The sequence below is a fragment of the Aspergillus udagawae genome, assembly GCF_001078395.1.
Source record: "Aspergillus udagawae IFM 46973 DNA, scaffold_3, whole genome shotgun sequence".
NCBI lineage: Eukaryota > Fungi > Ascomycota > Eurotiomycetes > Eurotiales > Aspergillaceae > Aspergillus > Aspergillus udagawae.
The window spans coordinates 452,396-467,000 of NW_025091266.1; the positions used below are offsets into that span (position 1 = coordinate 452,396).

The following is a 14,605-nucleotide window of genomic DNA, read 5'->3' on the forward strand; positions in this document are numbered from 1 at the left end:
TCTTTGGGCTCCTCCTCTGGTCCCTCTTCATCTTCATTCTGGCCTTCATCCTTGGCATTATCTTCAACATCATCATCAGATTTGGTTTCTTCCTGGTCCTCCTCCTGATCTTCTTCCTCATTCTCATCCTGATTCTCATCCTGATCTTCTTCCTGATCTTCTTCCTGATCTTCTTCCTGATTCTCTTCCTCATTCTCTTCCTGATTCTCTTCCTGATCTTCTTCCTCATTCTCTTCCTGATTCTCTTCCTCATTCTCTTCCTGATTCTCTTCCTCATTCTCTTCCTGATTCTCTTCCTCATTCTCTTCTTGATTCTCTTCCTCATTCTTGTCCTGATCTTCTTCCTCATTCTTGTCCTGATTCTTGTCCTGATTCTCTTCCTGATTCTCTTCCTGATCTTCTTCCTGGTCCCAGCCTTCGTCCCGGTCAGCCCCGTCGTCAAGATCCCCACCATTCTGGTCACCGTCATCTCCGTCCATGTCATCATTCAGTTGCCCTTCATCAGGAATTACATCCATAATTATATTGGCTCCTCTGTATGCGTGGAAGACTCTTTGATAGCGTCCACTCAGGTACTCATCCACCTACCCACTATTAGCAAATCTACTAGAGATCTGAAAGACCCAATCCCATAGTACGACCATCAAGGGAGCCACGCATATTCTCATTAACGCGCCAAAGTTCTGTAGACTCACCTGTGCCCGAATGGGGAGCTTTATATGTGATGATAACTTTTGGGGTTGCGATCCCGCTCCCCGAATTTTGACGGCGTAATCTGGTTTCAAAAATCTGCTTTGCACTTTAAGATCTGACATGATGACTTCGCTGGCAAAAATGTATATGGTTCCACAACTTGAAGATAATGGATCGCAATAGTACACGCCACGCAAGGGGCATGTCACATCTGATATACAATGGGTACACCTTCATCTAATGGTATTCAAAATAACGAGACGTCATGAGAGCAGTCTTCACCGCTATAGATAGCATGTCCCTTCTCCACCCATGTTACATTCAACCACTGTAGCATATCGCAACCAATGTGGCGATTCAGAATCAATACCGGGACAATGTTCAAAGATCTTATACCTGTCCAAGTAATATGGAAGTTTAGAACCTCCCACATAGAGCTAAAGGACGGATTATATCCGCTTGTCATAGTATATTGCCTAATATTATACTACGATAAAGGCTTTTGGGAATATCGTACGTCTGCCATTTGCCCGGCGAGTTGCGGCCGCGTTGCGGCCGTCTGGTACCTGACTCAGATTCCACGATATACAAGTCGTGCTTTGTCAAGGACCATGATCAGCTGTCGTCTTCGAGACATGATTACAGCAGAGCCACCTGGTACCGAGGTATGTGTATCCATTGATCGCTTGAAGGAGTGACAATATGTGGTTGTCCTCTTCCCTTCAGCTGGGTCTAGGTGTTGTACATTGAGCTGCTACCTCACTCACTTACCAAATTGTCTGCAAACAGTTTGAGGCCGCGGGGAGGTACACTTTACAGTTCACAAACAGTGACAAGGTTCCATTATCCTGCTGATGCCTGGTTGCAATCTAGAAACTGATGGTGTCAATGACACTCCTTTCCAGGACTTTTGTCCTAGTGCAGCGAACCAGGAAACCACGTTATTGTTTGGGTGACATCTGTTCAGCCAACGGCATCATCGACCCTGTAGGTGGCGTCATTATACAAGTAGTGTTTCTCCAATGCTGCAATTGCTCTGCGGAAATCTATATCCATGTTTTGTCGCATAGTGGGTAGTGTCACTCGATATATTGATATATCAACCCACGGAAGGGTGGAATGTTATGCTAACTGAACCATGTTAGGCTAACTGAACCATGTCAGGCTGTTCCCTGCTCGCGGCTGGTGTTGCGCAATCCATGATGATGCATTCAACGATAGCCGGATAAGTGTTAACCAGTGTTGATTTGGGTTGTACTGGTTATGAAGCGCCGCTTTTCGTCAAAGCAGTGGCTTGTGTGAGTCTGATGCACTTTACCCAAACTCTTCCATTTTTCCCTCTCTATGGATGGAATTATTATTATGTGATGCTTGATGCACAGCTGTTGCTGCTTTTTGTATATAAATTTGCCCTACATTGTACAGTCGGCTCGTCAACATATTTGCTGGTGACCATCACATAATGGTTTATGTATACAAAAAACATTAACAGCCGTCCTGTCAAGTACCTCTTCTGCCCGTCGCACCTTTCTTCAAGGCGCTTTTTAGGATGTAGCCCTTCGCATCTTTCGCAGAGGTAATTATAGCGGCGACTACTAATGGCGCTCTATCCTTGGCAAACTTCTCGCTTTCGAATTCATCGGGGGCAGTCAACAGATCCAGCAGCATCTGACCACCCAAGGCCGCGATGGGACCATACCCCGGGATCAAACTCACCCCAACCAAGCATAGGCCCCCCACAGTTATGGCTAGCCAATGCTTATCGAACCCATTATTTGCAAGCACTAGTTTCATATGCTTCTCATCCTGGACTGTTTTCAAATAATCCACTGTATGGTCGCCGAAATTCATAGTGAACGATTCGACCCCGTCCGCGAGATCAATCCACCGGCAGTCAAATAATGCGACATGCTTGAAAGGATCGTCATACTCTGGCTTGAGTATGTCAGTGGGTAAACTGACAATATGCATGATCACCTCAACATCAAACCGCACGCTCCATTGTGGCCGGATGTCCCAGCCTTTAAACTCATGGGGGACGAGCTGAAGCGACCCTTCATGGAGAGCGTCACGCGGTAGGGTCTTCGGCGGATCTTGCTCTGGATAGCCTTCTCGTTTCCTCCTTTCAATCTCCTCGCGTCTTAGGCGGCTAGAAGTGTAACCTTCATCTTTTATAAGCTCCCCTTGTGGCGCCGGTCGGTTAATCGCATACGTCTTCAATGTCACCGAACGTTCCATAAAGCTCAGACGCGAGTACATGCACTTGTTCTTGTACTTGGGACTCGCAATGTGCCGCTTAGGGAAGTAAATCCCCCGCAATGGGTAGGTCATGTCTACCCAGAGGTATTTTTCCTCGGGCGTCGGCATGTCTACCGGCACTAGTGCTACAATCGTCTCGTTGAGCTGATCATACAGATGATCTCGAGAGAACTGGCCGTGAACCTTTTTGTAGCGGGTGATTTTCCTGTTTGTGCGGCCGACCATTGCGGTCATCCATTTGTGACGAGCATATGCTGTCTTCCATGGATTATAGTTCCAAATTTGCTTCCCCCCTCGTGGATGTCCTTCCCAGGGGATTCGCGGGACGTTGCCACTTCGGTCCAGAAAAGTCCAATTGGCCGCAACCTCCAACCAGACCGTGGTGTAGAATTGTTTGGGGTCAGTGGGATCGAACGTGTTGGATTTGAGGCTCTCATGGTAAAACCAGTAATCTCCTTCGGGAGCTGCCATTTTCCTTTGATTGGACCTTGGCCGAGCAAGTTTGTGGCGGTCCTTGGTAAATGAATGAAATAGAGAGTCAGCCGTGTGGAAAATACTGTGCAATCGTTTAGGCAAAGGACAGCAAAATTCCCATTGATCTCTCTTGAAGTCGTGTCGTTGCTTCGGGAGAAGTTTTCAACTAGAGGGGCGTCGCTCTCTAAACGTCATTTTCAAGTATTATATATTGCTCTGGCACTGCTTCCGTCCTAGCCGTGTTACACGATCTCTTACCTATGGCTCAATGTAACGTGGGAAGACTCGAGCCATAAATATTATAATTTTGGAAATACTACGGTCTATTCACAGACGCATCTGGAGTCCACATTCCATCTTGACGGAAAACTAGTGGTCGTAGGATTGACGACGATTGTATTTGCGTTCCGGATCAACACTCGCTAGATGCCTGATCAATGGAATATGGACTAATGTAACTAAACGACTCACTAGGCTCTATAAGCTACTGCCAAGGTAGCTTGAAAGCTTCAAGCCGAATTAAATGCCACCCTTGCACACAAAAAGCAAGGGCTGGAACGTTACCTGTAATCAAAAGTCGAAAAATTCCTTAACTGCGGTGACAGAGCTTGCCTCATGAATCTCACCGTAGGATACATCACTGAAAACGTCATCAAAAGGGCACTCGAGACTTGGGTGGGATTCGTTTCTGAATTGAGTACTTTCGCCTCCATAAAAAGAGGTCGCAGAACCAACAGGTCTTTCCTCCCTACAGAATTTCCTTCCCTCCTTATCTCCAAGGAGTGCAGCTGTCCCCCGCCATAATTTAAAGACGTCGCTTTTTGGCAAAATGCCCGCACATCTCCAAGGTAAGTCTTCGCTCAAAAGCAAATGTGGGCCAAAGAAAACAGAAAAAGAACTCATCATTGACCCTTTTGCTATAGGTCAGCTTGCTGACCACGAGCACGGACTGCACATTGCTGCTCTAGAAGCAGGCAGGGGTCAAGTAACGCGCCAGAACCCCGGCGCAACTACGCGCTTCACATTCAAGAATCCCTTCAAGAAGACGCCGCATGTGCAGCTAACTTTGTGCAATGCTACCGGAGACCATGTGCCGACGGAGATCTATCTACTTGCTGATAATGGGCCAGCTGTGGATCCGGAAGGTTTTAATGTGGGAATTTTCGCCAAACCAGGCCATACGGCCGAATTCAGATATTTGGCCATGACCATATTGGAGTCCACGAGTGGTGAGAGTGGTACGACCGAGCCGAAAACATCGAGCAGCACGAAGCCAAAAACCGCACAACCCTAACTGACGCCCTGGGGGCCGCTGAGGCGGTAGTAGAGCAGTCAAGGACGATGGTTAGCTTGAGCCAATTGACCGTATTAATTCTTGTGGTCGGGCTCGGAAGTGCGAGAGGGCTTGGAAACTGCTAGTTACCTGTTGTTAATTATTAATCAAATATTCCAGAAGGCCGAGTATAGTTTTCATGCTTCATAGACAACCCTTGCAAGTCGTATGAACTAAAGTGAGAGTGAGATGCTACCCAATGGTCGTATGAAGGCAAGATCATGTGTACGCAAATAGTATCTTGGGATTGGGTTCAACGGGTTAATTGTACGACAGCGCACGCTCTGATCAAAGAGAAGAAAAATATTCCTCAGTACTTGGTAATTTGAAAGTAACATCATCACCAACAATCCGTTTTCAGCGGATCCAGATGTATGATGTGGAAGAAACACTCTCCTTCCATGGTTAGGATTCAGGACAGCTTGCCCTCTTATCATCTTCATTGAGCTATTCGACATCCTTCCAGCTTATATCAACTTGGTTCAAAAAAAATGACGCGACATGAATTCCTGAAGCCAAACCAGCATAGCATGTATTACTGTTAGGAACAAATATTCACATACTAAGTACTCAGTTGTGCTGCGGTCTGTGAGCGTTCGATCACAAGAGCTCTTGAGGCCAGTATTTCATATTTACAACATGGTGGGCGCAGTGGTGAGTCTGGCCGCAGCTGAAGCTGGTCTCTGCTGTCTATTTCTAGGCATTCCAGACGGTGGTGACCAAAATCTTTGGCTGACTCTTGAAAGGTTATTAATAACCTATCTGGATCCGTGACTTCGGCGTGGTGCCAGTAGACAGCTTAAATGAGCGACTCTATGGCTGGGACGCGAAACAGGGTGTGGAGTTCGCGATGAGCAAGGGTTAGACATACAAGGAAGCATACGAGCAGCAAAGGTCCAATCTGGGGACAATCAAAATAAGAATTTCACCCAAGTCCATGGCTATTATCAATGGCGAATTTTTACGGTTGAAAGAGTTCAATGAGGTTAAGCTAAACGGTGATATATGAGATTTCTTGGAAGATGCACATTCATCTTTTAAAGGGCGCATTGAACCCTTGAGGGCCTAAGTTTAAGAAATCTCTCATCCATTACACCGCAATGGGAGATTGCTCTAAGCTTCTTCGCTTCCTCCTAGCAAATGATGCTGCAAGAGATGATCGCGACCAGAATAGCTGAACGCCTCTTTCCTGGGCTGCAGAATATGGTGCCTTAGAATCAGTTAAGATCCTTCTGGAAGAAGGAGCTGAAATCAACTCCAAGGAAATAAACTTTACTTCTTACAGAACATCACAGAGAGCAAGCCTTAGTCTATAATAGGCTTTAGAAGCATGTCCATTGGCCCTTTTTAGGTGTTGTAGTGGCCGGATGTCCCAGGGGAACTGGGTCGTGGTAAGGTTAACACCATGACATTAAGGAAGATAACTGACATAGATCAGCACAACATCAGGTTACTCTTGAAGAAGCCTTTATTAAAACTAGATGGCTCTTTCTATTAGCAAGAGAAGCTCATACCCTTTAAGCCATAGCTGGTGGGATTGGTGTGCCATTGCTGCACTGGTTTGAAACCATTGACGGGAAAGATGTCATGTTTATAGACACGTATGGACTGACGCTTGATGAAGTTTTCTGCCAATCTGGCTGATATTTCAGCCTGCAGAGCCTTCTTATTTTGGCAGACCAATTGGTGTCCTAGGTGGAGTTCATCCACTCTAGGAATATCATTTATGGCAATCTAAGCACCTTATCCTTTGCGTTCGGTCGTCCAGAATGGCAAAAACAGCAGGTCATTCTGGTTAATATTAGTACTAAAATCGCACCAGCTCTCATGATTCGCGCTGATCTTCAGGCAATCAGCCGCATTCTATCATATTTTTATAGTGGGGCAGAGTCCTGGGAGTAATATCAGCAGCAACAAGGCCAAGAGACCACCGCACCTGTTCTGATAAGCCTCGATCAACCATAAAATTTTCTTGTTCCCATACTTCTTCGCCAAGCCTCTGGGCGTCCTTCCTTTATTATCTTTCGATCTGGATCAGCGCCCCCCTGAAGCAAGACATGAACTACTCCCCTTTCATCGTCATCCACGGCGAGATGCATAGCCGTCTTGCCATTGTTGTCCTGTTTATTCACTTGGGCTCCATTGTCAACTAAGATACGAGTAGTTTCATCGTCAATGGCAGCCCAGTGCAACGCTGTCCGGCCATTGCGGTCCGCAGCGTTTATTTTTGCCCCATTTTGTAGAAGCAATTTTAGGATGGACTCATTCCCCACAGTGGCGGCGAGCATGAGAAGCGTTTCACCCCTGGCATTAGTTTGCTTGACATTGGCGCCGCCAGAGATGAGTTTTGCGGTGAGGGTAGCATTCGATTGCATGATTGCTTCTTCAAGTGTGTATCCTTCAGGATCGTAGTCCGGGAGGGGGACTTCGGGCTGCTACGGTGGTTAACCAGATCTTGTGAGCTATAGGGATAGTACTCACTCCATAGTCAGACATGGTTGTTACAGGTCTGCCGGATAACAGCGGATATGTATGAGGGCGTAGCGAGGACTCCCCCAAAACCTTTTTTACTGAGATGGCCTGGAATATATACCATCTAGAACTCCAATACCCATGCAGTCCTAGGCTGAAGACAAGACTAGGATGATACGATATTAATGCCACTTAGAATTCCATTAAGGTCGATGGAAGGCTTTTCTGAAGCGCAGGCCGTTCAGGTTACATACTAAGTATACGATCCAAGGGCTGGTAGACTACCACTACCCCTCGCCTGTCTACCAAGATCCAGTAATATCTACCGTCCAATGGATTGACGCAACAGACCCGGACAGATCCCATTTGCCCGTCTAATGGACGCGCCCGGAGGGATTTTGCTGTGCTTGATAGCCTTACTGCCGTACAATCTGGACAATTACCGTTCAGCAACCTGCTGATCCAGTCCTCGGCGTCCACCTGAGCGGCATAGTGGGGTGGAGGATTTCCCCCTTGTCTAGACTTTTAGTTGCAGTGTGCATTTGCTGATGGGCTGAGGGGATTATGGCAAACGTTGTCAAGCTTAGAGAATGAGGAAGAATGCTGTCAGCCTTCTACCTATACCTGCGAATTCCTACCCCCAAGTTGACTGTTTGCTCTTCATGTTCTACTATGACAGGGTTACCCCGGTCAGAAGTGGCTGGCTGAAGCCAGCGACAAAGAAAGCGGCCAATAAACGGCTTTGCAACTGTTCGAACCACACCATTTCAATAAGATTCAAATCAGCTGAGAAAGGTGGCGGCCAATTCCCTAGTAGATGCGCTGCTACAGAACAAGCAGACATGGCGCTGCGGGCTTAGTTATATCCTGCATAATGTTGCCCAGCTCAGGAGCCTGAGCCTGAGCCTTGAGTCCCCTTCTTTGTCGACTAACAGCGCTGCCGTATATGCACGGGCATGGGTCGGACATATATAAACTGGCCACAATGCGCCCGTCTGTATTACAGAGGCACACAGCAACAGACTATCTCTCTCACACAGACAATCTTATGACCAATATCACCTGCCTACTAGATTAGACGAAATACAAGCATCCACAGCGTGAGCCTCCAGCCCTAATGCCCTACAATAACGTTGTCGAATTAACCAAAATAGCTATAAATACCATGCGATCCCTCCTGAATGCTGTCCGGCATGGGTCCCTGAGTGATGTTATAGAATTGCTTGACGAGGGAGCGGATGTGGAGGAGAAAGATTCCGACGGAAATAGGCCGCTGATGACTGCGGCAAGCCGCGGGATGAAGGGTATGGTTGACTTGTTGATTGAGAACGGTGCCAGGATTAACGTCTCGAACCATAATCACGCGACTGCGTTCTATTTGGCCGTTAGAAGAGATTTCAAACAGGTGGCAATTCGGTTAGCGGCTGAAGGGGCCGCTGTTGATACGCGAACCGGAAATGGCGTCAGCGCCCTTCACTGGGCGGCCTACAACAACTCTCTGGATCTGATTAGGCTGATCCTGGAAAACGGGGGAAGACCATCAATACCCAAGCGAGACAACCAGGGAAACACAGCGTTGCATTATGCAGCTCAGTCAAATGGAATTGCTGCCATTCGGTTGTTGCAAGGGCACGGCGCATCCAAGATTGCAAAGAATAATAAAAACCGTACTGCATATGACGAAGCAAATATGCGTGGGTATACGAATGCAGCAGCCCTTCTTGCGTAGGATGGATTGAATGGTGCAGATGTGGTGCTTCATCCTCATTGGAGAAATCGTCAGAGTGATCGACATTGCTAGAGGAATCAGAAAGGAAGAGTGAGGTGAAGGAGAGGAAGAAGATTGCTTGGGGATAACTTGACATCTCTTCTTGAGGGAAGCAGGTTCTTTGCGTTTTATAAAATTAGCACAAGAAATACGATGGACAGACTGAGCAAAAACCTCTTTCGTCCTAAAGCAGTCCGATATCTTCCACTGTAGCCGATGCTCGGACACATGTTTACATTCTCATTCGAGCCAGTCCTGTCTTCTAAGCCAGACAAGCAATCGTCTCGCTCCAGTCGGTATTCATGAGGATTTAATGTCGGCTTTTGGCCGCGAAAGCAACGAATCTAAAGAAATTCGTCTCATCCGAACGACACAGGTCGATATAAGTACCACTTCATCCTTGCCTGCCAAAACTAATTCTGCCGGACGAAACACCGCTTGGTCTTATCGTTCAAGTCAGCCCAGTGACTACAAGGCCGGATGAAGAGGGAACAGCTTACGATAGAGATTGTTGCGTTCCATCGCATACCCCATGGCAGGCACGGCAGGTGCTCCAGGCCACTCCTCTTCGGTGCAGATTCTCGTCACTTTGTTGAGGTCGTCTACGATCACCGCGTACGAGCCTCGTGGGGAACTCTCGTCGCCAGTGAGCTTAATCACTTCCAGGCGTTTCTCCTTTGGCTGATGGAAAAGGAGGAACTCCCATCGGTGATCAGGATACAAGCCGGTACGAAAGGGGAAGACGCCTACCATAGACGAGCATTCTAGTTAGCATCAAAATAAGAAAGGTTGATGGAGGATGGTAGATACCTGCCCAGATTCCGCGGTAGGGCCTTTCCTTGCCGGGGGTGTATAACTGTGGTTCAATTGCGGCAAAGGAATTCAACTTGGTGCTCGTCTCCAAACGCAAAAAATCGCCGCTACAGTTACTCCCAGGGAGGGGATTGCCGGTTATCCACTGGATTCCGATTCTGTTCCCAGCTGGAATCGTCGGTGGGGGCCATGCCAATGTCATCCTTGCTCGAGTCACCGCGGCATCATAGCTCGAGTTTGGCGAGACCTGAAAAGCAGCTTCTTTGGAGCGAGTAACTTCTGGGCCACCATATACGACAGCTCGGCTAGCATCCCGGCTGTATGGCTTCACAGAAATGGGCCGGTCTTTTATCAGGAGATAGCATCCTTCTGCACCGCCGTCTTCTGGATGGAACTGTGTGACAAGGAGCTTTCCGGTGGGATGCTCATTTCCTATCCAAAGCTTTGCATCCAGCCACTGATAGTATTTCTCATCCTCTGTAGAAGGGTGCGGATTTGGCGGTATGAGCTTCCGAGCTTTGATACTTGGTTTGTTCTCGGCGTGTCCCATTTTGAAATAATCATATCCATTCATCAAGTCTTCTATGGGCGGTGGATTCACGTCAAGGACAGCCCCTACGTATCGGCAGTGTATAAACCGTCCCTCTCTACTCACCGTGGTAACAAGAAGAGAGGGACCGCCGGGAATGATCTGCTCCCTAAGAAGCAAACAGTGGCGCCAATGCCGGAGAGCGTTCGCAACTTTCCAGATCACTGATGGATGCGCTGAGCTTGCAATCAGGCGGCCAGGAAGACTGTCTTCCCGACGCAAAAATCGAAAATGCCACGCACCTGCTAGGATGCCCTCGGCCTCAATCAAACAAGTCAGGTCCCCGAGGCCGCCTTCCATGAATGTATCTCCCATGCTCTCGACGGGTATGTCGTATAGCGAGGAAGGACACCATGACCAAGCGCCAGAATCTCTCATAGTCGGCTGGCCATGGAGAACACTTGAGGGATGGATCTTGGAGACCCGAAGCATGATAGCCTTTGTGATTTCGTCAGACTGTAAGCTGTAGTCGCAGTCATCGAGTCGAGAAAGAAGTCCCGCAATGACCATCTTATCCCGTGGCCAGGACGTGCTTCTGGGCTTGAGAACCGTAATGAGATCAGTAATATTCTCGATCGGTCTCCGCAATCGACGGATAATGGTGGACGCGATCCAATGAGCACGGCTGCACCGACTCGGGTCATTCGCCAGAATATCAGAATCAAGGTCTTTAATCACCGGTCCGCTGGTGCCCTTGAATATTACCTTAACACTCGGTGACATGATCAGTTCAAGCGCTGTCCATCCACGGGTAAGCCACGATGACAATACAATGGCCAGACAAGGGCTGCCATCGTCGGACCACAAGAAATTTGTCAGGTACTGGTCATGAACGACAGTACAGCGAGCACTGGAGTAGTTTTTGTGCATCTCGTTGATGGCCTTTTTCCTTGCTTCTTTTTCTGTGGGAATAGAAATGGTATCCCACCACAATGCGTCGCAGCCAAGGGTCCGGGTGATCCCAGCAAAGTAGTTGAATAGACAGCAATTGACCTCCCCGACTTTTCCCAGACCAATTCCTGTGCCATCCGCCCAGACGTGCGATATAGCCACGTAGGGCTGGTCTTGGGATACATGGAAAGGCTCATTAACCGACCAGACAGTGCGTCCACCATTCCTTATAGATTCGTTCAGACGCTCTGGATCAAATAACACTCGTTTGCCATCGCAGGTAGGAGGTTTACCACATTTATGACATTGCTTAGCGCGGGTGCTGTCTATGGTTGTTTGGTAGCATAGGCCTGTGGTACACTTTTGGTGATCCTCGTGCTTCAGAGAAGGGTGTTTTGTAGCGGTCTCCATGAGCCCCGGGAAGTCGACATATTTTCGCTCGCTCACGATAGCAAGATTCCAAAGACGGTACGGACAAATTCCTAGCTTGTGGGCCTTTTGGACGGCTTTCTTTACGGCTGGACCCGCAACGTTTGTTGGCAGAAAGTCGGGTAGCCATCGCGTCTCTAAACCGGCGTTGTAACCCAGCGACGTCTGGATGGTCAGCATCCAGTATATAACCTCACAAACGCCGAATACGTCTACGGTGCGCTTCTTATTCTCATTTTCAATAAAGGTCCCCGTCACCTCGTTTTTCCTCCAACGGAAAAGATCGAGCAAAGAGTACCCGACTGGAGCGACTGCCTTGAGGTGGGTATATGCGAGGGTGAGCTTCTGCTCAGGGCCGAAGGATAATTGGCAAGCAACAAGTGCCAATGCCCATTCTCGAAACCGACGCCATTCACATCTGGGTGCATATCTCTTCATCGAGTCCCGCTCCTTGACGCATTTCTGATGGCTGCAATGTCGAATCTGGGCTCTGACGCAAAGAGAAGCCAGCTGGTTCATGAACGGCTCCTCGGGATCAACTCGTACCTGGGCCCTTTGCTCGTTCATCCGGGCCCACATGCCTGGCCGGTCGATCGCGTTCGCACACGTCGTGACTGGAAGACCTGATTCATGAACCAGAAGCGACTCCTCCAGCCCGATCTCAACGTGAGTGTCGGAGGCACCATTGTAATCAGGGAGGACTGTTTGGAGCTGGTCTTCGTCATTCATATGCTTGTCTTGGTTCAATCTAATTCGCCGGTACTCTTCGTATTTTGGATCTGGTTGAGGCGCTATATCCGGGGGAAGGTCTCGAGCATCCCAGGCAACTCCTGTCTCGGGATCTTGGTAGAGGACCATTCTCTCTGGAATCGTTCTCTCCTACCGAAGCCAAATTGTCTTCTGGTTGAAACCTAAGGATGTGGTCGACGCCAAGCTGTCGTCGAATGTATGGAAAAAAGAAATGGATCGTTGTCACATTCCTTTATTCTATCCTTACGGAGGCACTAGAGCCCTGGCTTATTCAGGTAATTATTTGGCCGTCGCCAGCAGGCATACCTCAAAATCTGTCGCATTGTAAGTCTACTTTCATCAGACAAAACCGTCCTTGTGCATTGGGTCCGATGCCCCTTGGTTATAAAAGCCAATATTATATATGATATTCGCTGATTCGCGGAGGATGGTGTGAAGCGCTGTCAGACTTGACAGGGGTCAATTCATGTCAGAGGCTGGCTGACCAATGGACATAGAGGAGTGTCAGACTCATATGGCCAATTGCAGTCATTGACGGAGGCACTGCCGAGCTGAAACTCGTAATCTGAAGGAGTCGTGGCTTCTTCAGAGATAATTAATTGGATGCTGCCTGCATGCACAGGTCACCTGTATAATTTCGCTTGGCTCAGAGAGAATGACCCTTGTGTGCTGAGTCTGACAGCCCCATGGCCATAAAAACCAATACAGTATATTGGTTTGGTGGTTGCATCGAGGGCTAACTTGCTCACAAGCATGTCAGAGGCTGGCTGAGTGAGCATTCTAAAAGAGAGACAGAACAAAGCTGGGCGAGGCAATTGCCGTCGTATGATCATCAGAGGGTATAGAAAAAGACATCAGGATATAAAAACCTGGATGTCGGTATCGTAGACGGCTGCGTTTCAACTTCATTCCCTTGCTATGCTCCACTGAATCATCAGCGGTGAAGGTCCCTTTTCCTTTTCAAGAAATATGAAGCTGCCCAATAGCCTCTATATTATTGTTCCGAAGTCCTACGATTCTTTCGGCGGCACTGACGGGGTCTTGATCAAAAATGACGACGATGAAGCTCAATTCAGCGCGATAGGTAGCAAGGAAACAAAATGGTTTATCCTCAATGTCAGACATATATCGGGATCGAGCGACCAGTACCACATTTACGATGGCCCCCACGAGAAAGTTCTGTACTCGGATTACTCCGATCAACTGCCGACGTTTGAGTCTCTTGATGATGTTGACACGTCTGACGCGAAAAGCAAATGGATAATCAAAAAGAAAGAGTCAGTGTTTCCTGCTGGACGGATTGATTTAGGCTGAGACGTTCCCTGTCTGTCTTGTAGTGAGACTGAGTTCGGCCAACCAATTTGTAAAGTGAAAAATGCGGGAACTGGCAACACACTGGGCGGCGACTTATTGGAGTTCAGGCTAGCTGGTAGGCGTTTTCCTTGGTGTCATGTTTCTCCTCCCATGTATCCTGCTCCCAGAGACTAACAGGCTGACCCAGGCCGGTATATGTCCCTCTTAGAGGCTAAGCGGAGTCTCATTGTGGAGGATTACGCGAGCCGCATGAGGCAGCTGCTAGACTCCATTGCCAAATCCAATGCTACAGGGATTCCTCTTTCGGAGTATGTTTCTCGTCTTGCCCAAGTTGGGCTGGAGAATCTGAAAGATCCGAGGTTTACGGGGTTGAGCAGGTGACAAGGCTCAACTAGGAGTGTTTTCATGAGCGCTGCCGGATGTATCGTATGTCTTCGTACTAGTTCTCCTTGAAGATGTAGATAGAAGAAGCCAGTGCGCTTGTATGCGAACTTTACGATATATCATTTCAACAGTCACCGCAGAGAATAGTGCTTGCTTCGACGCAAACAATCAGATGAGGGGTTTCCCCAAGCCTCAAAGTCGCTGTCCAATCTCGACGATTATCAGTTGTTTGCTTAATCCTTGTTCAATACGGAATTAGTCGGCTGAGATGCGCCCTGTCGGCCCAACGACGTAAGCAGACCGCAGGTTACGCTCGCCTTTCGTCCCATCAGACTCGGGGAAGTCTTTTGTGTTCCTTCGTCTAAGAGTCACATTTCGACCCCTCATCCCAGGACGCTGGTGATTTCCCTCGACAGCTATCACACAACCCACGGCA

General features: G+C 48.3%; 6 protein-coding genes across 6 annotated transcripts; 3 read left to right on the forward strand and 3 right to left on the reverse strand.

Moving 5' to 3' along the window:
- Positions 1-2,193: 2,193 nt before the first annotated feature.
- On the reverse strand, positions 2,194-3,423 carry Aud_004013 (uncharacterized protein; the record flags this gene model as incomplete). The annotated part of the gene is made up of 1 exon (XM_043288958.1): positions 2,194-3,423. One exon carries the CDS (start codon positions 3,421-3,423, stop codon positions 2,194-2,196), a length of 1,230 nt encoding a protein of 409 aa, XP_043144893.1.
- Positions 3,424-4,255: 832 nt separating this feature from the next.
- Positions 4,256-4,720, forward strand: Aud_004014 (uncharacterized protein; the record flags this gene model as incomplete). The annotated part of the gene is made up of 2 exons (XM_043288959.1): positions 4,256-4,274; positions 4,350-4,720. 2 exons carry the CDS (start codon positions 4,256-4,258, stop codon positions 4,718-4,720), a joined length of 390 nt encoding a protein of 129 aa, XP_043144894.1.
- A 1,994-nt stretch (positions 4,721-6,714) lies between these two features.
- Aud_004015 (ankyrin repeat domain-containing protein) lies at positions 6,715-7,255 on the reverse strand (the record flags this gene model as incomplete). The annotated part of the gene is made up of 2 exons (XM_043288960.1): positions 6,715-7,191; positions 7,241-7,255. The coding sequence occupies 2 exons, from the start codon at positions 7,253-7,255 to the stop codon at positions 6,715-6,717; spliced, it is 492 nt and encodes a 163-aa protein (XP_043144895.1).
- Positions 7,256-8,396: 1,141 nt separating this feature from the next.
- On the forward strand, positions 8,397-8,960 carry Aud_004016 (ankyrin repeat domain-containing protein; the record flags this gene model as incomplete). The annotated part of the gene is made up of 1 exon (XM_043288961.1): positions 8,397-8,960. The coding sequence occupies one exon, from the start codon at positions 8,397-8,399 to the stop codon at positions 8,958-8,960; it is 564 nt and encodes a 187-aa protein (XP_043144896.1).
- Positions 8,961-9,467: 507 nt separating this feature from the next.
- On the reverse strand, positions 9,468-12,579 carry Aud_004017 (uncharacterized protein; the record flags this gene model as incomplete). Its single annotated transcript, XM_043288962.1, has 2 exons — positions 9,468-9,745; positions 9,810-12,579. The coding sequence occupies 2 exons, from the start codon at positions 12,577-12,579 to the stop codon at positions 9,468-9,470; spliced, it is 3,048 nt and encodes a 1,015-aa protein (XP_043144897.1).
- An 861-nt stretch (positions 12,580-13,440) lies between these two features.
- Positions 13,441-14,166, forward strand: Aud_004018 (uncharacterized protein; the record flags this gene model as incomplete). Its single annotated transcript, XM_043288963.1, has 3 exons — positions 13,441-13,748; positions 13,809-13,900; positions 13,973-14,166. 3 exons carry the CDS (start codon positions 13,441-13,443, stop codon positions 14,164-14,166), a joined length of 594 nt encoding a protein of 197 aa, XP_043144898.1.
- Positions 14,167-14,605: the final 439 nt, after the last annotated feature.